Consider the following 22,658-nt stretch of genomic DNA (forward strand, 5'->3'; position numbering starts at 1 on the left):
CATCCTCTTTTTTTGCTAGATCTTGGGTGGCCTCCTCCTTCAGCATAGCTCTGTGAGGAGCACCTCGTGTCAGAGTGAGAGCCAGGAGCAAGAAGAGGACCTTGGGTTAGATGGAAGAATTCAGGCTGGTGGGCTAGACGAGCTAGAGTCTGCTGGAGAGCCACGTGGGCCCCACTGATGAGGCTTTGGGTTGCTGGGACCAGCCCCTGCCCGGTCCTGGTCCCTCTGCTGTTGACAGCACAGGGGCCGAGGGAAATCTTCCAAGATGGAACTTCTTTCCTCTAAAGATTCTTGGCGCCACGGTAGGCAAGTGGGAGCAGGCCTGGTCTCAAGCAAAACTGTGAGGCAGATAAGGATTTCTCGGGTGCCCTGTCTTCTCCCTTTCTTCCTCCTTCCATTACCGAGGTCCGCTGGACCCTGCCACTTTCCCAGAGGCCACTGTCCCCATGCCTCTTCTCCCCCGCCCCCCACCAAGCCTGCTCCTAAGAGAGGTAAACTAATTCACACTAAGTTGAATATTTCTAATCAAGGTAAGTGTGCTACTTGGTCCAAGGGTTTTTGTTTGTTTTTAAATCAAAGAGGAGTGCTTCAAATGATGGAATTTTAGCTGTCATTATGGATTAAGTATTTCTGAGGGGAGTGGGGGTGTTTTCTGAATTCCTGAAATTACAGAGCTGACCCACTCTGAAATCGGAAGGGTGTGAAAGAGCACCTGCTCTTGGAGGGGTCACTATCTCTATTTTAGAGGAGAGGGCATTTTGCCCTTGGGGAACCACCTTCAAGACACCCCTTGGGGAAAAAAAGACACCCTTTGGGATGCACTGGCAGAGGGTCTCACGTGCTCCCTCTGCCCCTGCCAGATGTGGACGAATGTGTGGAGGGGACCGACAACTGCCACATCGATGCTATCTGCCAGAACACCCCACGGTCGTACAAGTGCATCTGCAAGTCTGGCTACACAGGGGATGGTAAACACTGCAAAGGTGAGGCTGGGAGGGCCCTGAGAGGGAAATCAGTGCCACTGCCCTCAGCCACACTGCGCATGACAGTAAGGCCTGCAATCCCTGCGGGCTCGGGGAAGGGGGTTTTCCCAGGGAGGGCACCATAGAGGCTAGCTGAGGCTCTGGTTGGGAATGGTTCACAGCCTCCCAGCTTGGCTGGGTGGGGGGGTCAGAATCATGGGACTAAGGCCTGAGGTGCTCTGCCATCGGAACCTCCATCTTTAGACCCTTCTACCATTCCCACATACGATGAGAACAGACAGTTTACCCCAGGGGAAATTCATACCATAAACAAACACATTCTTCCCCTCTCATAATTAAAGCAATGAAAATTAAAGCAAGCTTGAGGTGTTATTTTCAATGTATGACCTTCAGTGTTGGTAAGACTTTACTGGACAAGGTACACTCATTAATTCTTGGTGACATTATAAACCAAAAAGTGATTTTGTCATACCTTGCAGGAATCTTAAAAGGTATTTATACCCTTTGACCTAGAAAAGGTATTTATATCCTTTGACCTTTTATTCTTAGGGACTTATTCAAGGGAAATTCATAGAAACAAAATAATATTAGGGAGAAGATGTTCTTTATGCATTATTTATGATAGTAAAATAAATGGAAGGACTCTGACAATAGCAAAAGGATGAATAAATTATGATCTAGCAACATAATGGAATATTCTGCAAACATGTATAGTGGTAATTAGAAAGACTGGGTGGAGACATAATGAAAATGTTTATGACTTAAGTTTATTTTTATTTATTTATTTACTTATTTATTTATAGAGAGGGAGAGAGGGGTGGGGGAGGGGCAGAGTGAGAGGGAGAGAGAGAATCCTAAGCAGGCTGCATGCTCAGAGCGGAGCCTGATGTGGGGCTTGATCTCACGACCTGAGATCATGACCTGAGCCAAAATCAAGAGTTGGACTCTTAACTAGCTGAGCTACTCAGGAGCCCCTATGACTTAAATTTAGATAAAAATAGCAAAATGCAAAATGGTTTGTAGGCTATGGAAGTAACTATGTAAACACACGTACACACACAGAGAAGATGTATACACACACACACACACACACACACACACACACACATTTAAACAACCACAGGGCTGAGCCCAGGGGTAGACAGTGGGGGGCATGGTGTTGGGCCAGCTGCCTCAGATCCTCTTTGCCCACAGACGTGGATGAGTGCGAACGAGAAGATAACGCAGGTTGTGTGCACGACTGTGTCAACATCCCTGGCAACTACCGATGCACCTGCTATGATGGATTCCACCTGGCACACGACGGACACAACTGCCTGGGTGAGCAAAGGAGAGGGAGAGGAGGTGTGAGCAGAGGGGCTGTCTTGTGGGAAGGAGGCATTTCCAGCATTTCCCATTTCCTGGGCAAGGAGAGGAAGGTGATCAAAAAGCTGCATTCTCATAAAATAGAGAACAAGGTCAACCTCCCCTTTGAGACTGGGCACTGAGGATGACATAATCCTGCTGCTGGATGAAAAACATCAGAGGAGATGCTGCTAGAAAGTGCCCCCAGGGCAAGAGCCAGAAGATGACAATAGTGGGTGTAGCCATAGGGAGCAGAGCATGGTGGGAAGGTGATTTGCTCCACAATTCAATAAATGGGAGGAATGTTTGATGATGATGATGATGTTGCTGCTCCCCTGGGTCCTGGGGAGCCTCTAACCCTTAAAGACTGGTTTTCTTCCAGCTTGTCCTACAATCTCCAGGCTCTCCCTCTCCTCTCTTCTTAGGCCTCAATCTGACCTGATCTTTGACCCAGGAACTAGGCCAGAGATAGGAGAATCTCTAGGGAATTCCACTCAACTTTGATCTCTTATCATTTTGGAAAATTACTGGGGCCATGTCAGATTCTTCCCCAAGTAGAAACACTGAACCCCATAGCAGAAAAGGATTTGAAATGTGAAGCCAGGGGTCCTTCTCCAAATTCTTCCTCTCTGGTGTCAAAACAAAAGTAGAAGACTGGAAGACTAGAAGACCAGGAAAGGAAGAGAAGAGGAATGATGCCCAGAAAAGCAGCTAGGCTCCTTCCCCACCTGACCAAACTGATGAATTCTCTGAGGTTCCATTGGTGTAGGAGAGCCTCCTACAGAGCTGCCTCTAGACCCAGTCACATCCCATCTTTGGACCAGGCTTATAGGTTTCTACTCCCCACCTGGGCCTCTACAGCCTGAACCCTGCTGGGCCCTTCCCCCCAGCCATAGCCACCTCTTCTACCAGGGAAGGACCTCACTTCTCTTCTGCCCAGTCACCCATGAGGGCCTCTTTGGGGACTCCTTCAGAAAGAGAAGCGATGACACTTTGACCAGGACAGTTAGTTTCCTGCAGGACGGGAAACATCTGCTTCTGAGTTCTTTGGTTGCCTTTGACCTTTCTAAGCCCCTGATTCTCACCAAGTCTTGTTCTCTTGGGGAGAACCAACCAGAGGGTAAGAGAATGAGTAGGTATGGAAAGGGTCAGAGGGAGCAAGGTCTACCTAACCCTACCCTTAGGGTTGGGGTTCAAAGTCTCAACTCTACCTTTGGCTTTTAGGGGAACCCTAAGTCATCCATGCCCTGGGCCTCAGTTTCCCCACTGAGAATTGGAGGCAGAAACTTGGCTAAAGAGCAGCAAAGTCACAAGGTTGCACTAGAAGGGAGCAAATAGAAGGATGGACTGTAGGATGGGGCAACAGTGGGAAGACAAGGATGGGGAGAAGTCAGGGCTGTAGTGAGAGAGGGGGAAGGGACAGGAATAAGTCAAAGGAGAGTATACCTCCTTGACTTTAACAACAGGTACCTCTCTCAGGCAGGAGCCTGTTGGATCCGTGCCCCTCTGCCCTTGGATAGAAGGGGGAAAGAACAGGGTTTCAGGGCTCAGCAGACAAGATGGGAAAAGAGGGGCAGATGAGGGCCTCAGGAGCTCAATTTCCAGCTGCTCTGTTTGGAGACCAATCTCCCGGAAGCCTGCTTGGCCAAGAAAAACCTAGAAGGGCTTGGGACTTGGGAGGGCAGCAGGTAGGACAGAGATGGAGTCAAGGCATTGAAGCGGGAGCCCCAGAATGAGCTTGGCTCTGGGACCTGGGGGGCGGCGATTTGGGGTGGTAATTAGGGTGTGGCCTGGCAGCTCTCCGCCCACCCCTCCCCGCCAAGCTACCAGACTGTTTTGTTAAACCAAAATAGGAGAAAGGCTAGGGACTGTGGCAGCAAGCCCAGGCCTGGGGGGAGGGGAGGAAGGATGGGGCCGTGGCCTGTCCACAGAAATGGTCCCTGCCCTGCAAGGAGTTGAGGCTTGCTGCCTTTACCCACGTTGCCCCGCAGACTTAGCACCATGACCACAGCTCTCCCTGCACTTGGAGCCAGTTCCAAGTTCTCTCATTCCTTGGCTGCAACCACTGCCCCAGCTCCTCTCTCTGACCAATCTCCATCCTTATCATCCTCTCTCTTCCTCTTGCCCTGGCTCCTTTCCTGATTTCCTCTGCTCTCACACCCAATTCCAACAAGTGAGGGAAAGGGAGGCAAGTCTTCACCTGAGAGAGGCAGGTTCAACTGTCCTCTCTCCACTGGCTTAGCTCCCCAGCTCTGCCCTCTTAGGGTGGCCTCTTCAAGAGCAGTGGAACATTAGTGATGAGTGAGTGAGAACTTTCTGGCCTAAGACTGGGTGCTGCATTGGGGTGGGGAGGGTGTGCTGAAGTCTCAGGGCACACTCCGGACCCTGGCCTGCACCCCATGGCCTCACCAACCACCCATCCTACACAGATGTGGACGAGTGTGCCGAGGGCAATGGTGGCTGTCAGCAGAGCTGCGTCAACATGATGGGCAGCTATGAATGCCACTGCCGGGAGGGCTTCTTCCTCAGCGACAACCAGCACACCTGCATCCAGCGGCCAGAAGGTCAGCCCATAACCGGGGAGGGCCCAGCCCTGCACTCCCAGGCTTCTCTCCACCTGCGGGGGAGTTTTCCCTCAATACCCCCTAGGTCTCACCCTCAACTCCACTGGCTCCTTCCTCTCTTGTCCCTCAACCCAGTCACATCCTAAGGGTTCCATGGGCAGACACCGTGTCGGAGGAAAATCTGGGGGAATTCATTTGGGGTTGGGATCAGTGTGGGATTGAGGTTACTATGGGGCGTCCTCTGTGTCCAGATCCAAGGTGGATGTCGTGCCTAATTGTGGACGGCTGAGCTCTAAGCTGCTGTTATCTGAGGGCCTACCCATTCTTTATTGCTTGCATTGGATAGGAGGGTGAGGCAGGAAGAGTGGGGTATTGTCTGTTTCTGTGACTCTGTCTCCTACCCCCACCCCAAAACTGTGACATCCCTGAGGGCAGGGACTATGTCTAATTCATCTTTGTATCTCCAGAACCTAATATACTGCTCTGCGTGTAGTGGGAGCTTAATAAATATTTGTTGAGTAAAATCTTATAGTAATGAGGGGCACTCAGCTGGCTCAGTTGGTAGAGCATGCGACTCTTGATCTCGGGGTGTGAGCTGGGGCCCCACACAGGGCGTAGAGTTTACTTTAAAAAAATCTTATAGTAATTATCAGTACCAATTACCTCCCACTCACATTATTATTATCTTCTTCCTGGTTCGACGGTAAGCTCTTTGAGGAAAGAGATAATGCTTGTTTGTTTGTTTTAAAGATTTTATTTTTAAGTAATCTCCACACCCAACGTGGGGCTCAGATTCACAACCCCAAAATCAAGAGTTACGTGCTCTACCGACTGAGCCAGCCAAGCACCCCAAGAGATGTGTGTTTTTTGTTTTTTATGTTTTCTGGGTCCTTCCTAAATCCACCAGTACCTAGCACAGTGCTGGATAATTATTAGACACTACTTTTTGGTTGTCTGAAGGAGAGGGTGCTCGTGCAGGGTTTTGGGGGGCTGGGTATCAATACCTATAAATCACTCAGAATGGCTCTGAGCCCCACTCATTAGCACCCAGCTCCAGGCGGGATGGGGGCTGGCGAGGGGGAGTCCTCTCCTGCCTGTGTTGCAGCCTCAGTGGATTCTCTGAATCTCCTAGGCCCCACTGTCCCACTAGTTTCTCTTCCTCTAGGCATCCAGGGATATGGAGCACTCACCTCCCTCCTCTTCCCTTTTAGAAGGAATGAATTGCATGAACAAGAACCACGGCTGTGCTCACATTTGCCGGGAGACACCCAAAGGGGGTATTGCCTGTGAATGCCGCCCTGGCTTCGAGCTCACCAAGAACCAACGGGACTGTAAACGTGAGATAACAAGGATGGCAATGGGGGAGAAGGAGACACAAAGAGGAAGTGCATGGGGACTGGGCGGCAAGACGTGGGAGGAAAAGGGAGCGTGGGAGAGGCAACTAGAGCAGAGGGCCAGTCTCCGTGCTGTGGAAAATGCTGGTGCCCAAGGAGCAGCAGGCTGACAGGCCTCCCGCCCTCTCTGCACAGTGACGTGCAACTACGGTAATGGTGGCTGCCAGCACACGTGCGATGACACAGAGCAGGGTCCCCGGTGCGGCTGCCATGTCAAGTTTGTGCTCCATACCGACGGAAAGACATGCATCGGTGGGTGAGGCCCATGAACTCGAGTCCAGCTGGGATGGAGGGGTGGGGGTGGGGGCCTAGGGAACCAGGGGAGGGTGCTGGGTGCAGAATGACTGGTGAGTGTACTGAAGAGCCAGATGACAAGGCCAGGTCTAGTGAGGGACAACCTGAGAGCTTGCAGGGCTCACCCTCTTCTCCCCCGCCCATTAGTTCTCCTGCTCTGCCCCCCAGGGGCCCTCACCATCCTCTTTACCCAGGATAAAGTGTTGCCAAACTGGGAATAATTAGCAGAGATGCTTGTTGACCAAGGCTGTGCTTGAGAGGGGGAGGAGAGCTGGGGCCATGGAGCTGACGAAGCCTGACCCAAGGCCCTGGTGGACTAGTGTGGTAAGAAGGGAGCTGTCATAGCCCATCGTCCCCGCTCTGGAACTGAGGGTGGGACACAGCGCTCTCTCCTGGAACAACCAGCCCTGAACTGACAAATGGCGTTTCCTGACTCCAGGTTTCTTCTTCCTCTCCGTCCTGTGTACCCCTGCCCACTCCCCTCCCCCTAGCCCTCATCCCCTCCTCTCTCCTCCACACTTCTGCCTGCAGCCCTTCACTGCCCCACCAGCTCCGGCCTTCCATCCCTCTCGCCCTGGTTGGGGCCTTCTTAACACCTGGATCCCTTTTCCTGAATTCCTAGGCCTTACCTCACATACCTTCAGGTACCATAGATGGGTTTGATTCCATGATTCCTGAAGTTTAATTCCTCACCCCTTCTGTCTTTAGGACTTTTGTGAAGGCCAATTACTACGTGCTCACAGAGTGCTGAGAAAGACGATGGGACAAGCTGTCCCCCTGGAGAAGTGGGAAATGAAAGGGAAGGGTTTGGGCAGGGAGAAAGGCCGTGTCTGGAGCCAGGCAGGGGCAAGCTTGCTCTGTGGGCACGGCTGTTTATGGATGCCGGTCATCTCATGGGCTACAACATGCGGAGGACGAGGAAGCGTGAACACAGTCGCTCTGTGTATTGTCAGAGACATGACATTCGGCTTAAGAACCAGACTCTTCCCATCTCTCTCTAGAGACCCCGCCTGTCTCTGCAGACAGCATTGCCCTAACCCCCAGACACAAGAACAGGGGAGCAAATGATGCTCTTAAAGGTGTCCTCCAAGTACCTGCCCCAGTGACTCACACACACACGGTTCTAAACTTCTTTAATTAAACTCTCTCCTGCTACACGTTTCCCTCTGAACTAACCCTTCAAAGACGCTGGGACATTTTTAGGTCTTCATGTTGCCTTCTCCTAGCTGGTTTGTTCCAGCTCCTTTCATTTTTTTTTCCTCATAAGTCAAATTCTTCTGCTTCCTAAACCTCCTACCATCCCCTGGACACACTCACACATCCCCAAAATCCCCTAAAAGAAACTGCATGCGGTCCCCAAAGAAAAGCTGCATGTATCAGGACAGAGCTCGGACCCATGAATGTGGAGCCAGGTCCCTCTCTGGTTGCCTTCTGTTCAAATAGTCCTGGGCATGGCTGCTTTTGAAAATACTCCTAGTAAGCTTGAGCTCTTCTCTAATGCAAGACCCATTCTGTCTTCTGGACCATGGCCAAGCGAGGCAGAAGAGAGCAAATGAGGCAGCTCTAAGGGTTCACGGTTGTATTTTTCCCAAGTTCCTCTTCCTTTTCTCCAATAGAACTTAGTTTGCCTTGCCCTAATTTCATTTTTCTCCCCAGCCCTGGTAGGAGGAAACATCAATGTTCAGGGCCGCCAGGACATTCAAATTTAGCGGGGAGACGGAAAGGGCAGTATAGTTTAGCCAAAAGGGTCGGCACCCTTTGGGATTTGGCAGCTTGTAAGATTTGAGATTGCATCCCAGCTCTGCCTTTGGATGCCATCCCCATGATGGCCCCTCTCTGGTACTCTGTTTTCCATCAGTTACCTGGTGGGAGCCTGGATTCTTTGAGGATGCCAGGCAGAACAAGGCTGGGGAGCTAAGTGTAGGAGTCTCAGGGCTCATCACTTGGGGCTAGTGGTTTGGGGCTACAGGGGTGGAGGAGGGCGGGGAGGGGGCTGGGGCCCAGTGGGCCACAGTGGCTGCTGCCCAGCATCTAAACAGCTTTTTTACAATGTTAAACAGGGGAAAGGCGGCTAGAGCAGCACGTCCCCCCTCAGGCCGTTTCTAATGGTAAATATGTCTGCTCTCTCCGCTTGCTCTCACTGGCTTGCTAGGGGAAGGGCTAACCTGCTGGGGCTCCCACTAACTGCATGCCCACTGGGCCCAGCCTGACTGGACTCCAGCCTACGAGCAGGGCTCCCCTGCAGCCTGGGTACTGGGCCCAGTGGGTGACAGGACACCTGAGTCCCCAAGAGCTGGCCCAGAAGCCTTCATGTTGGTTTTGTCTTTGTTCCTCTCCCTCTCCTCCTCTCCTGCTCCTTCCTGCCACCTTCTCCCTCTCCCACCTTCTAACACCTCACCCCTTCCCAACCATCTGCCCCCTCCCTCTCTCTGCCTTCTACACAGCAAAAGACCCAGCAGCTCCAGCTCGCCCGTTGTGCCCATTAGGTGGCTGAGATAGGGGTGGGATAGAGTTCGAGGCCATCCCCTCCTTGGGGCCATGTCCTTGGGTTCTTACCCACACTAGCTCACAGCATCACTCGCCATTCTGTCCCACCATTATGGGTACCAGCATGACATCTGAATTTAGACAGACCTGAGTTTGAATCCTGCCTCTGCCACTTTCTAACTGTATGACCTCCAGCAAGCTACTTTCTTCTCTGATCCTCAGTTTACTCTTCTGTAGACAGGGAGACAGAGTTCTCCCTTAAGGGTTGCTCAGAAAACGGAGACAGTGTGTGCAGAGCATCTAAGTGCCTGGAGCAGAGCAAGCACAGATTAAACTGTGGTCTAATACTGCAACCCGAAGAGCAAAGGGTTGAGGCTATGCCATCCTGCCGGCCCAACCCTGGCCTGGCGAATGCTGCCCTACAGGGAAGGGCAGCTATGCCCGGCTTCCTGGTCTGACCTGGATGGACGTTGTGCCAGCTCCGCTGCTCCCCACCCTGGATCCCTCTGAACCTACCTTGTCTTGGCGCAGGATCTCTGTTCCTCTCTCCCTGCTCCAGGGCTTGGGGGCCCTCTTCTTATGCTAAGAGCACTCTTGGGGGGAATGACGAGGCTTGGAGTCTGAAATCAAGGTTCCCTCCCAGGTTCTTCCCATGGTCTCGGGGAACCACAGGAGACTAGGGTGGGAGTGGCACATAGGAGATCCCACTTTGGTTACTCCCAAACCTGGGCATTTGAGCAACCAGGGCATGACTGGGGACCCACAGGCAAAGTTGGGCTTCTTCTAGAAAGAACCCTTGCCTTGGTGGTCTCCTTGTTGACAAGGGTTGGGGTTGGGTTTTAGGAGTCAAAGATTCAAGATGATAGTATTCTCTGCTGCTTTCCTCTTTTAGTTCCCTTGATTCAGAGAACCACTCTCCTTTCTTCCCTAGGAGAGGGCTTGGGATTTTGTCTCTCCGATGGGAGAACTCTAGGCCCCCCAGAGGATGGCCCGCGCCTCCTCCAGAGTCCCTAGGTCAGGGCCTTGCGCTATTTGAACTGATGGTTTGCCCCTGGGCTTACCTGACTCTCCTGAGCTGCAGTTTAAGCTTGTTTATGTCCTGCTCTGAATTCAGAAAATAGGGAGAGTGACCATCCATACTCTCCCTATTGTGACCCTCTCAGCAAAGAGAGAACTTACCAGTCAAGAGGGGACAACCGAAGAGACTTACTTAGCTTTGAGGTTCTCTGGCTCTCATCTACCTTCTTATACCCTGCCTCATCCTCTGGATTCTTCTTCTCCTTTTGCCCCCCTCTCCTACCTAGACAGTCTCTCCCCATTAGGAAAGGAAAACAACAACAGAACAGCCAACTTATCTCCACCTGGAACTAAAAAAGAGGCTTGGGAGGAGTTGGAGGTAGCCAGGAAGGGGCTGGGAAATGACCAAGGATGTGCCTCTCCTCTGAGGACGGGCAGTCAGGCCTGGAACCGGGATCTTTTTTTAAGACAGCTGAGCAAGGAGGAAGGGAGAGATGAATTGGTGGCCATCCCTCCGCTGTCTTAGGGATCACTAGGCTCACTCTTCCCAAGACTATCAACACCATAGAGATAGTTGGTGGAAAAAGGAAGAGACTCCTGTCTGTCCCTTCTTATTCCCTGGCGGCTGAGAACCACCCTTCCTTAGCTCCCATCCCTCCCTGCGCCCTCCCCGTTCCACCTCCTCCACCCCCTCAGCACATTCCTGCCTGACAGCTCTGGCTTGTACCTGCCTCACTGCTGTCCACCTTGTTTCAATCAAGTAGGGGGCAGGGAAGTGGACTGCTTGGCTGCACTCGTGAGGGGATGGGGGCTGGGACTGATGGGAGGAAGGGGGCTGGGAGCCTCCACTGAATGCTCCTTCAAAAGCACAGGGAGGCAGCTGAGGCCTTCCCTCCCCTGCCTCTGCACTCTCCTCCCCTCGAGTTTGTGACTCCTCCAAGCCAGTAACCCAATTACCATCCCCCACCTCCCTCCTAAACAGAGACCTGTGCTGTCAACAACGGGGGCTGTGACAGTAAGTGCCATGATGCAGCCACGGGCGTCCACTGCAGCTGCCCTGTGGGCTTCATGCTGCAGCCAGACAGGAAGACCTGCAAAGGTAAGGACTCTCAGAGGACAGGAGCATCAGGGTAAGGGGCTGAGGTTGGGACCAGAGATACAGTACCTATTATGGGAGCTCCTCGACCCCTGGAGGCTGTCCTGACTAGAAAGAACTGAGGGCATGGCTAGCGCTTGTCTCTTGTCCGCTTTTCCCACCTCAGTTCAAGCGGCAGTGCCTCCTGCCCCAACCCTACATTGTTTTCCTTACTCTCATTCCTATCCCCCTGCGGGTCCCTAACCCTCTTGCTTAATGAACATGCCATTCTCATTTGTCCCCGGGTCTAGGATATTTGAGCCCTGACTGTGTGTGTACAAGGTCACAGATGTGTTCCATAACCTTCTTAACCCACATTCCCCAGACCTTTCCAAGTGGAAAGGCTACAATGGTCAGAGGGAGAAGAAGGTGGCAGTTGGGAGCGCTGATGCTGGAGCCTGGCTACCTGGGTTCAGATCCCAGCTCTGCAATCCTGGGCAAGTTACTGAGTGTCTGTGCCTCAGTTCCACTACAATAATGGTGCTTGTCGTAAGGACTAAATCAGTTGTATATAAATTAAACATAAAGTACTTAGAACAGTACCTGACAAATGGTAAGCGTCTTGTGTTAACTATTATTATGGTATAATTTCCCAGATTGTCCGTCCTATTTCCTTTCCTTTTAATAAGCCAGGTCTGGGAGAAAGGTGAAGTGGGGGAGGAAAAAGGGACGGTAGCCATACTGAAAATAATGATTCATCAGATCTGTGTCCCCTGGTCACAAGAAGGACTGGAAAGAGGACTGGGTTCCTTCTTTGTGTCTTTTGGCCCAACAGCTGGCAGAGAGGATGGGGAGACAGGGAGGGCTGGGGCAGCAGGTCAGACAGCCAGAGTTGAAAGGTTTCCTGCTGGGAAGGACTGTTGACAGGTATGCTAAGAGTGAAGTGGAAGACTGCCCTCTCTGCCCCCTCCCCCAAGTAGGGGTGAGTAGCCTGGGTCCTGTCTGCCACCAGCTTGGGGAACTTGACCTCAGGAAGGAAGCTGCTCACGGGCCCCCCTTCCCTTCCTAGTGCTGAAAGCCGCCTCAGGCCTGAGCCTCTCCAGACCTCTCCCAGTCCAGCCCCCTGCCTGGCCCCCACCCCTCCCCCAGCAGCTACCCAGCCTCACTGGCTCTCCTGGAGGTCCTGGTGCCTGGCTCTCTCCTAGCTCCTCCTCTCTGAGGGGCTGCCCCTTGAATCTCCTCCTCTCTGTGCCAACCCCCACACAATCGCCTAGGGCTCTTAGGCTAGGCAGGGGTGGGGGTCAGTAAGGGATAAACCTTATCCACCAGCCTTTGGGGGAAGGGCCATCACCACAGAATGAGGGGCAGAAAATAGCCCCCCAGTTCAAATGCCTACCTACTTCCTACTCCAGGCAATTCCCTGCTTCCCATCTGTCCCTTTCTAAGAGGGCTCAGTCCCAGGAAAGGCGTTCCTAATGGCCACAGATCCTACAAACACGGAAGAAACAGAGACTAGAGAGTGAGAGAGGAGTCAGAACGGCAGGCCCAGGGCTCTGCTTGATTTTCTCTGTCTCTGTGAGGAAGGGAAGGAGGTTATCTCCTTATTTATTGTCCACGGGCTTTAGTATCACCTTTGATTCTCTCTACTTTGTCCTCTTCCCCAGACATAGACGAGTGCCGCTTGAACAATGGGGGCTGTGACCACATTTGTCGCAACACAGTGGGCAGCTTTGAATGCAGCTGCAAGAAGGGCTATAAGCTTCTCATCAATGAGAGGAACTGCCAGGGTGAGCAGACGTGGGCCAAGGGGAAAGCCTGGGGAGAGGTTCTAGGGGTAGGACAGCTTCAAGGGGGCCAGAGGGCCAGAGTCTGAGAAAGTCAGTGGACACTGTGAAGAGTCTTCATAGGCAGTGTCATGCTGAAATTAGCAAACGTACCCCCTCTTCTTGACAGACAGCTCTACCTTGCTCTAGGCAAGGAGAAGGGATGGATTTCTCCCCGTTTCAAATCCTTGGCAGGATCTGACCTGCCTAACCACATATGCTGACCCTGCTCCATGGGCACCAGATCTCACAATGCCCAACTCTATAGACTACAAGTGGAGGGGGCACAGGGCATGGGTGGGCACTGCTAAATCACTGATCCTAGGGCTGGGCCATGAGGGAGGGCCAAGGGCCCTCATGTGGGTCCTTCATCTGAGCAAGGGGTCCCAGGGTCAAATGCCTCAAGACAGATTCAGTGGCTTGTATCCCTGTTCTTCCAGATATAGACGAGTGTTCTTTTGATCGAACGTGTGACCACATATGTGTCAACACACCAGGAAGTTTCCAGTGCCTCTGCCATCATGGCTACTTGCTGTATGGTGTCACCCACTGTGGGGGTAAGCCAGCAAATTCAGACCCTCCACCACGTAGCCCCTTTCACCTCCACACCCTGACATTGAACAAGTTCCTGAGTTGGCTTGTGGCTATGGGCATTCCCCAGGTACATGTGCCATGTCTGCGTCCATTGTGATGACCTGGGAGAAATTAAGACAACTAGGAGACGAGATCAGGGAACAGCATTCTGCCTCCATAATTCCTCTCTCCCATCCCATCGCTGCCTCTTGACTCCCATCCTCAACTTCCAAATTATAGCCCCAGTGGTAGGAAGGAGTGAAAGGCTTTAAAAAGCTTGTCAGCCAGGCCCCTTCTCAGTCAGTTGTTCTTTGACTGGGGACAGAGATAAGGGACAGAAGTCCTAGGCTTGAGCTTTTCTCAAGCCAGTAGTCATCTTGGAGTACCTGGAACTCAAAAGGTCCTCACTCACTGCCCACTCCGTGGCTCCTCCTCTGCCCCCACCATCGGTGGTGTCTCCCTACTCCTTCCCCCAGATGTGGACGAGTGTAGCATCAACCGCGGAGGTTGCCGCTTCGGCTGCATCAACACTCCTGGCAGCTACCAATGTACCTGCCCAGTGGGCCAGGGCCGGCTGCATTGGAACGGCAAAGATTGCACAGGTGGGCAGCACCCTCTGCTGGCCAGAGCTGGCACTGCACTTTGGGAGGGTGGGAACTGGGGCCCTGGAAATGGGGTCCTTCCACACTGAGGAAGCTGTGAGGTAGTAGGGAAGGATAATGTAGTCATTTGAGTTAGAAATTGAAGTTTCTGGTAAAGAATCCCCTCATCGGTCTCTGTTTACAATCACAGTTCTGTAGGTAGCTAATTCTCTTCTTCCAAATTAGTGAACGGTGGAGGAGGGTGGGAGAGGAAGGCCCTCTCCTCCTCAGGTCTCTCTCCCCTTCCTAGAGCCGGTAAAGTGTCAAAGCAGTCCCGGTGCCTCGAAAGCCATGCTCAGCTGCAACCGGTCTGGCAAGAAGGACACCTGTGCCCTGACCTGTCCCTCCCGGGCCCGGTTTTCGCCAGGTACACAGAGGCGGTTGCTGTAGGCTGGCAGGGAGGAAAGGCTGGCTGTGCAGGGAGCTCTTCTGCTTCCCTTGCATTACTCCAACCAGTAGGTGTTGGGGGGGCGGGTCAGAGCTGTGACAGCCCCCTTCTCTCAGAGTCTGAGAATGGCTTCACGGTGAGCTGTGGCACCCCCAGCCCCAGGGCCACTCCAGCCCGAGCTGGCCACCCCGGGAACAGCACAAACGCCAACCACTGCCATGGTGAGCACCAGCCCAGAGGCCTTGTTCCCACTTTACTCTCTTGCTTAGTAATCCCTATTTCTCTTCATCAATCCTCCTGGCCTTACTTCTTCCTGGATCCCCTTCCTTGCTCTGTTATTCGTCAGCCCTTCTGCCTTGCTCCCTCTGCCCCTAACATCTGATTCCCCTGGCTTTCATAATCCTTCTCCAGCCAAGCCCCTGGCTTATTGCCCAGCTTCTCAATACCCTCCACAGCAGTTCCCACCCCCACGGGGCCCCCAGGCTGTGCTGAGCTTCTACCATCCCTCTAGAGGCTACAGTGCTGTCGGTTAAACAGCGGGCCTCCTTCAAGATCAAGGATGCCAAGTGCCGTCTGCACCTGCGAAACAAAGGCAAAATGGAGGAGGCCAGCAGGACCCTGGGGCAAGGTCTGGACTGGGGCCCCTACCCCAATGGGTTGTCTGGCCACCACACCTTTCCCACCCCTCTGCTCCTCTGCTTATTAGCGAGATCTCCAAAAACCCACTGGCGTCATGAACTCTGGACAGAGCAGGGGAAAAGGCTCTTGTAGGCATAGGGCCCAAGGAAGTCCTGGGGTATCCCCCCACCAAATAATTGGTATCCTACATTAAAAGCCAACTGAGATAGTTGCAGAGATCTGGTTAGGTCTGTCTGGGTTGGGGTGGAACAGTGAGAGCTGAGAGAGAGAACTTTCTCTCCCCAGAGGGCACCCCTGGGGTTGACAAGACCTCTCCCCCAGGTGGTGCCCCCTGCTCTGACTGCCAGGTCACCTTCATCCACCTCAAGTGTGACTCCTCTCGGAAGGGCAAGGGCCGGCGGGCCCGGACCCCTCCAGGCAAGGAAGTCACTAGGCTCACACTGGAACTGGAGGCAGAGGTCAGAGCCGAAGAAACCACAGGTGGGACTGGGGGCACTGTTGGGAGGAGGGTGGAAAGCAAGGGGTCAGAGGTAGGGAAACCACGGGTCTCAGGAGCAAAGGAAGGGGCAACGCCAGTACTAAGGGCAGACCCCGCCTAACACCAAGTCAGTCTCTCTTACCATGCTCCTCCCAGCTCCTAGCTTTGCTCCTGCCCTCTTACCATGCCCCTCGCAGCTCCTAGCTTTGCTCCTGCCCTCCTGCTCAGAGCCACTTTCTCTTCCTTCCCTGATTCATACCATCATCTACCACCAGCTACCTGTGGACTCCCCTGCCTCCGACAGCGAATGGAACGGCGCCTGAAAGGGTCCCTGAAGATGCTTAGAAAGTCCATCAACCAGGACCGCTTCCTGCTGCGCCTGGCAGGCCTTGATTATGAACTGGCCCACAAGCCGGGGCCAGGAGCTGGGGAGCGAGCCGAGGTGGTGGAGGCCTGTAGACCTGGGCAGCACCGCACTGGGGCTAAGTGTGGTAAGGGAGCTTGCTGGGGAAAAGGGGAACAGGGGAGTGGGGAAGGCCCAACCTGGGCCTGACTCAGAGCAGGACACTTTATGGCCTCAGTTGTACCTCAAACTGTGAGGCAGCCAAGACCCTCCTGCCTATCATCCTCCCCTCCCTGGTCCCAGGCTGAAATCTAGAGGGGTATCGTGTCCAGAGGGGCCACCAACCCTCCCAGAGCAAGCGTTGGCCTCTGATCTTCCCAAGCAGGATTCTGTCTATTCCCAAAGAGATTCTCCTTGAATCTGGGGGAGTGGGAAGGGGAATCCCAGGCCTGGGTGGTGGGAAATAGGGGGGTGGGTGGCTAGCGCGGCCGACTCTCCCTCAGTCAGCTGCCCGCAGGGAACGTATTACCACGGCCAGACGGAGCAGTGTGTGCCATGCCCAGCGGGCACCTTCCAGGAGAGAGAAGGGCAGCTCTCCTGCGACCTTTGCCCTGGGAGTGATGCCCACGGGCCTCTCGGAGCCACCAACGTCACCACATGTGCAGGTGCCAGGGGAACAAACAATACAGAATGGGGTAGGGTGGGCACTGGGACGCCCACGGGCATGGGACCTCCCAAGGGCAGGCCCAGGCTCCGACCACTCTCCTTATCAACATCCTGTTTGTGTGCCTCTGTCCCTGAGACTGGGTAATCCTGTGGGGTGACCAGGACCATCCCCATCAGAGTTGGGCCCTTGATTCATTGCAGGTCAGTGCTCGCCTGGCCAATACTCTGTAGATGGGTTCAAGCCCTGCCAGCCATGTCCACGCGGCACCTACCAACCTGAAGGAGGACGGACCTTGTGCTTCCCATGTGGTGGGGGCCTCACCACCAAACATGAGGGGGCCATCTCCTTCCAAGACTGTGACACCAAAGGTGAATGGGCTACTCACTTGGGGATTTCCCAACATGAACTACTTCCAAAAAATTCTCTAAGTCCTCAAAATAAACCTAAATATGTTGCCCCACCATCTTCCCCAGACTGGGAAGGGCCGAGCTGCCTGACCAACCATACCACCCTGCTCAGAGAACGCATCCTGACCCTTACCGGTCCCAAGTCTAGAAATTAATAAATAACAGTCCCATTTACTTCTCTGCTTTGGAGAACTGGTAGCACATTCCTCTCAATACTACAAATGAGTTTCTATAGGTTTGGCATGATGCTCCGTGTCTGAAAGAAAAGGACTGGCCCAGTAACTGACCAGTCTGTCAAGTTTGTTTTTCCTAGGCTTAAATTCTGGCATGACTAGGAAAGGCTGGGACTCTGGAAAGAATTGGGGGTGTCTTCAGTCTCTTGCTTCTCCAGGATGCCTGTGTCCTGCTCATCTGATGCCCCAGAACTCCCACTTGCCTATCTTAACTCCTACCTTTCCCCCTTGCTTGCAGTCCAGTGCTCCCCTGGTCACTACTACAACACCAGCATCCATCGCTGTATCCGCTGTGCCATGGGTTCCTATCAGCCTGACTTCCGTCAAAACTTCTGCACCCGCTGTCCAGGAAACACAAGCACTGACTTTGATGGCTCCACCAGCGTGGCCCAGTGCAAGAGTATGTAGCAGGCCAGGTGGTGGAAAAAGGGGTAGAGAGGCCTGGGAACAATGGCCGTGGGAAGAGGCTGGGGGTAGGATAAGTAAACCCACAGGGAGCAAGGCTAGGGAGTGGTGGGCAGGAAAGTCCCACCCTCCATCTCTCCCAACCCACTCAATCCCAAGACCAGTTGCTGGCCCCGTGGCACCATCTCGCTGGACACAGGTAATGGGGAGCCAGAGAGGTGAAGTGAGATGAGAAGGTACTAAAAGGGCGGGAAGGAAGGTGGACCCAGAACTTGGAAAAGAGATGATGAACCAGGAACGTGGCTGCCTACACGTTTCTGATTTCCACTTCAAAATGCTTCAACATCCCTAACTCATTTCCCCACTGACTTCCCTTCTCTTTCTTGCTGTCTTTCTTGCACCTGGGTTTGCATACAGATCGCCAGTGTGGTGGGGAGCTCGGTGAGTTCACTGGCTATATCGAGTCCCCCAACTACCCAGGCAACTACCCAGCTGGCGTGGAGTGCATCTGGAACATCAACCCCCCACCTAAGCGCAAGATCCTTATCGTGGTACCCGAGATCTTCCTGCCATCTGAGGATGAGTGTGGGGATGTCCTCGTCATGAGAAAGAACTGTGGGTAGCTGCAGAGCTGGGCCAGGGAAGGGCAGTTCAAATCTGGTTGGGAGGGAGAGAGACAGAGAGAAGATGGGTACAGGAAGAACTGGGGTAGCGAGAAGGGAGGCCTTGGGAGGAGAGAAGCTAACAAAGGAAAATAACAATGAATGCTCTGTTTGGAGGAGAGCAGAGTTAAGAAAGCCAGCATTGGGATTAGAACTTCAATAGTGTTACATATGTCACTTTCCTGTTCTAGCATTTTTGCTGTTCCATTCATTTAAATGTCAAATTTCTTATACTCTGTGAGTGCCCGAACGTCAAAGAGGAGTTGTGGAGCAAGCAGAGGGTGGTGGGAGAGGATATGTGTATGCTGGGGGGCGGGCTGGGGGTGCATGCACAGCGGAGAGCCTCTGTCTGCATGACTCCTTCCCCCCACGACCCTCCTGCATGAGGGCTTGAGTAGCCTGCCCTGCTGTTCTCCTGACCTGCTGCTTGCTTCCCAGCCTCCCCATCCTCCATTACCACCTATGAGACCTGCCAGACCTATGAACGGCCCATTGCCTTCACGGCCCGCTCCAGGAAGCTCTGGATCAACTTTAAGACGAGCGAGGCCAACAGTGCTCGTGGCTTCCAGATACCCTATGTTACCTATGATGGTGAGCAAGGGCAGGAATGCCAGGGAGGTGGGTGAGAAAGGTGAGGTTCCTGAGTCTTAGGAGGGAGCAGGGGGAGAAGGAAGAGTTTCCACTCCTAAACTGCTCCCCCTGGTTGATTTTGCAGAGGACTACGAGCAGCTAGTAGAAGACATTGTTCGCGACGGCCGGCTCTATGCATCTGAAAACCACCAGGAGATTTTAAAGGCAAGTGAACATGCACTACAACAAGAACAGCCAGCATTTAACAAGCATGTGAGAATGTGAAGGCAGTAGGCTGAGGGCTTACAGGAATATTCCCACTTGACATACACAAGACTCTATGAAATAGGTACTTTCATCATTCCCACTTTATGCATAAGAAAACTGAGGCACAGAGTTACAGAACATGCCCAGTGCGTCCAAGCCCATCTGACTTCAGGGTCCCTCACACTACCTTACACTGTGGCGGAAGAGGAAGGAAGATGAGACGAAATGTGCCCTACCGCTTGCACCACGAAATAGGGGGGAAATGAGGTCACAAAGATGCTTCTGCATAAGTCCCTCCCTTCCCTGCCTCCCTCCTCAGTTTCCACAGAAAAGGAGCAGATCTAGCACAGCATTTCTCAGAGTTAATTCAGCACAACCTATTTTAAAGGAAAAGAAATGTTAACCAACATTGACGAATGAACTAGACCCCCCCTGGGTCTGTGGATCCCAGTTTGAGAAAATCTTACTTAGGAAGCTACAGTCCTAGCCACAGTATTATCCTTCATAAATTATCAATGCAAGAACAAGTTTTATCTTTATGATTACTAATATTATCATCAAAATAAGAGACACAATGACAAAAATGTCCTAGAACTTGCAGACTACAAAGAAAATCATTTCAGCAGTGCTTTTTGGACATGTTTCAAAGCATCTGAACTCCAGTGCATAAAGTAGTAGGGCTGTTTTGATTAAAGCGGGGGTGAGGGGCTGGAAGCCAGAAGACCTGAGTCTCAGTGCACAGTGCCTGGCACCTAGTAGGCTCTCCATAAACCATCTTGCTGTTTTCAGACAGAATGGTCAGGAAAGGCCTCTTAAGCAGAGACCTGAATGAGGTAAAGGGCTACCCATAAGAAGATCAGGAAAACAGCACTTCAAGCCGAGAAGCATGGGAGCGGTGTGGCATGTTTGAGAACCCTGAGAAAGCCAGGGGAGCTCAGCAGAGTAAGAAAGTCAAGGGGGGCTGGAGGACAGAGAGCAGGGTACAGATCACATTCAGCCCATGGACCATGCAAAGGACTGGGCTTTACTGAATGAAAAGAGAAGCCAGAGAAGGGTTTTGAATAGAAAAGGGACATGATCTAATTAAGAACCGAGAAAGTCACTCTGGCTGCTGTGGGGGAGGACAGTCTGTAGAGGGACAAGGGTAGGTGGAAGCAGGCAGCAGGGAAGCAGGGCAGAAGGCTACTGCAAGTTGTCCAAGTGAGAGATGATGGTGGCCTATGGAGGCTGTGGGAAATGCTCAGACACCAGATATATTTTGAAGGTAAAATCAACAGGATTTGCTGTGGTTGTGGGCAAGAGAGAGGAGTCAAGGATGACTCCAAGGACTGGGAAGTGAGCAATGGAAGGAGGAAGCTGCCAGGGACAGAGCTGTAGGATTCTAAAAGAGGAACAGATGGTGGGGATGGAAATCCAGAGCTCACCTCTGGGCATGCCTAGTCAACATCAAGAGGGGCTGGTTCTGAGTCGAGGCTGGTGTCCCTCTTTCCCACCCCCACCGCTGAGGCTGACATTGCCACCTCTGCAGGACAAGAAGCTCATCAAGGCCTTCTTCGAGGTGCTGGCCCACCCCCAGAACTACTTCAAGTACACAGAGAAGCACAAGGAGATGCTGCCGAAATCCTTCATCAAGCTACTCCGCTCCAAAGTTTCCAGCTTCCTGAGGCCCTACAAATAGTGCCCCTAAGCCCAAGACCCAGGTTTTAAAGCCCCCAGACTCCTTGGCCCTCAGAGCCGGCAGCCCCCATCCCCAGATGAGGAACTCTCTCCTCTCTTTCTTTTTGGAGGAAAAAAAATCACTATAGACCAAGCACTCTTCCTTTCTGTCTCTCTAGCTTCCTTTCCTGTCTCTCTCTACCTTTCTCTGTCTTTCTCCCTCTCTCTTTACTGTGGTCCCTTTTCCTACATGCTCCCTGGAAAAGCCATTAAGTGCTGGCTCTAGTACCCCTGTGGGGTGAAAGAACAGTGTCCCCTTCCCCTTCCCAGCCACACTGCCCATTTTACCAGCTCACATCCCGGGCCTCATCAGCTTGGAGGGTGCTAGAGGCCCATGAAGGAAGTGGGTCTAGTGGGGAATGGGGCGGGGGAAGAAGGGCTTCTGCCATTATTGGGTTGTGCCTTGCTAGTCAGGAGCCAAAATGTCCCCTGGCTGTGCCCCCCAGGGTGATTCTAACAACCCAGGGTTCTGCCAAAGAAGCCTTTGATTTACAGGCTTAATGCCAACATTGGTCTTTGGGGCACGTGGTTCGAGCCCCGGACTGCCCACACGGCTGGCTTTTTTGTCTATACAGCTCCTCTCCTTCTTCCCCCATATATCTGCTTGGGGTCCAATCCATGAGGGCTTACAAAAGGCCCATACCACTGGGCTAGTGGACACCAGCGGAATGAGGAAAAGCAGCAGGCATTACCATGTTGAATGTTTGCTGCCATTCCCCAACAGAAAGACTATAGCTCTGCAGGACAGAAACCAGGTTTTAAAGCATCACCCCCCCCAAAAAGAAGAAGAAGAACAACAACAACAACAAGAAGAAGAAGAAGAGGAAAGAAAGAAAGAAAAGAAAGAAAGAAAGGGAAAATGTATCATCTAAAGGACTAGACTACAGAACAATTGGAAGCCAGCCTCAAACACCAATCCCTTTTCTTACTTGTCTTCCTGGCCCAGCCATTTCCTCACCCCTACCTGAGTGCTCCCTGGGGGAGCCCTACTCCCCTTGCTAAGTGTTGTCCTTAAAGAAACATGGCTGCTGACCAGAAGCCAGCCTGGGCCTTGCCCCAGCGCTGTCTTTCCCTTGTAGCCCCAGATGGCTTGAGGGCTCCACCAAAGAGGACCTTGCTCTGCAGCCAGCCCAGAGCCACCTACCTCTGGCCCCAGGCTGTGGGCAGCAAGAGGAATGTGTGCACACTTGGCGAGCCTTCTGCCCACCCTGTCCACATCTAATAAGTGCAATCATTTTGAGTCTTCCTATGTTGTCTAGAGGGAGGGGTTTTTGTTTTCTGGTTTTGTTTTTTGTTTTTGTTTCTTTTTCCTCTATTAGAACAAGCCTATTTATAGCTGCCCAAGAGAGAAGAGTGTATATTTGAAGTGGAAGAAAAAAGGTTTTGAATCTCATAAACCTTGAGTGCTGAAGCATCTGATCTGTCTCTGCTCCCCCACCAGTGGCCATCCAGATCTCTGGAGCCCTCAGCCGGGGGAACCCAGAACTGTAGCTCAGAGGCACCTGATGTGTAGGAGTAATTCTGGGGACTTGATGGAGCAGGAAGGAGGGGGACCTGTGTTTGCTAAACCGATCCTGCCATCGCTATGCCTCTCCATGGATTCAGCATGGACCTCACAATTGTAGAGGCCGATGGAACTGGTCAGTGATTCTCCACCCCCAAGTAGGGAAAGCCTCCATCTTTTCCCT

General features: G+C 52.7%; 1 protein-coding gene across 3 annotated transcripts in view; it reads left to right on the top strand.

Moving 5' to 3' along the window:
* Positions 1-20,932, top strand: part of SCUBE3 (signal peptide, CUB domain and EGF like domain containing 3) — a 33,442-nt gene extending 12,510 nt beyond the window's left edge. Inside the window, exons 3-24 of one of the 3 annotated variants that reach the window (XM_087858157.1) lie at positions 829-983; positions 2,178-2,303; positions 4,757-4,891; positions 6,103-6,228; positions 6,421-6,537; positions 8,640-8,687; positions 11,066-11,182; positions 12,823-12,945; positions 13,422-13,538; positions 14,031-14,156; positions 14,446-14,562; positions 14,700-14,804; positions 15,095-15,211; positions 15,544-15,702; positions 15,976-16,191; positions 16,547-16,708; positions 16,911-17,078; positions 17,589-17,750; positions 18,173-18,370; positions 18,856-19,008; positions 19,133-19,212; positions 20,783-20,932. In XM_087858157.1, coding sequence (XP_087714283.1) covers positions 829-983; positions 2,178-2,303; positions 4,757-4,891; positions 6,103-6,228; positions 6,421-6,537; positions 8,640-8,687; positions 11,066-11,182; positions 12,823-12,945; positions 13,422-13,538; positions 14,031-14,156; positions 14,446-14,562; positions 14,700-14,804; positions 15,095-15,211; positions 15,544-15,702; positions 15,976-16,191; positions 16,547-16,708; positions 16,911-17,078; positions 17,589-17,750; positions 18,173-18,370; positions 18,856-19,008; positions 19,133-19,212; positions 20,783-20,932 — 2,977 coding nt within the window. The remainder of the gene's footprint in view (positions 1-828; positions 984-2,177; positions 2,304-4,756; positions 4,892-6,102; positions 6,229-6,420; positions 6,538-8,639; positions 8,688-11,065; positions 11,183-12,822; positions 12,946-13,421; positions 13,539-14,030; positions 14,157-14,445; positions 14,563-14,699; positions 14,805-15,094; positions 15,212-15,543; positions 15,703-15,975; positions 16,192-16,546; positions 16,709-16,910; positions 17,079-17,588; positions 17,751-18,172; positions 18,371-18,855; positions 19,009-19,132; positions 19,213-20,782) is intronic. The other 2 variants (XM_045772019.2, XM_045772021.2) reach the window with 2 other exon arrangements.
* Positions 20,933-22,658: the final 1,726 nt, after the last annotated feature.

This window comes from Ursus americanus, chromosome 32, assembly GCF_024610735.1.
Source record: "Ursus americanus isolate L20-20 chromosome 32, mUrsAme1.1.p, whole genome shotgun sequence".
NCBI lineage: Eukaryota > Metazoa > Chordata > Mammalia > Carnivora > Ursidae > Ursus > Ursus americanus.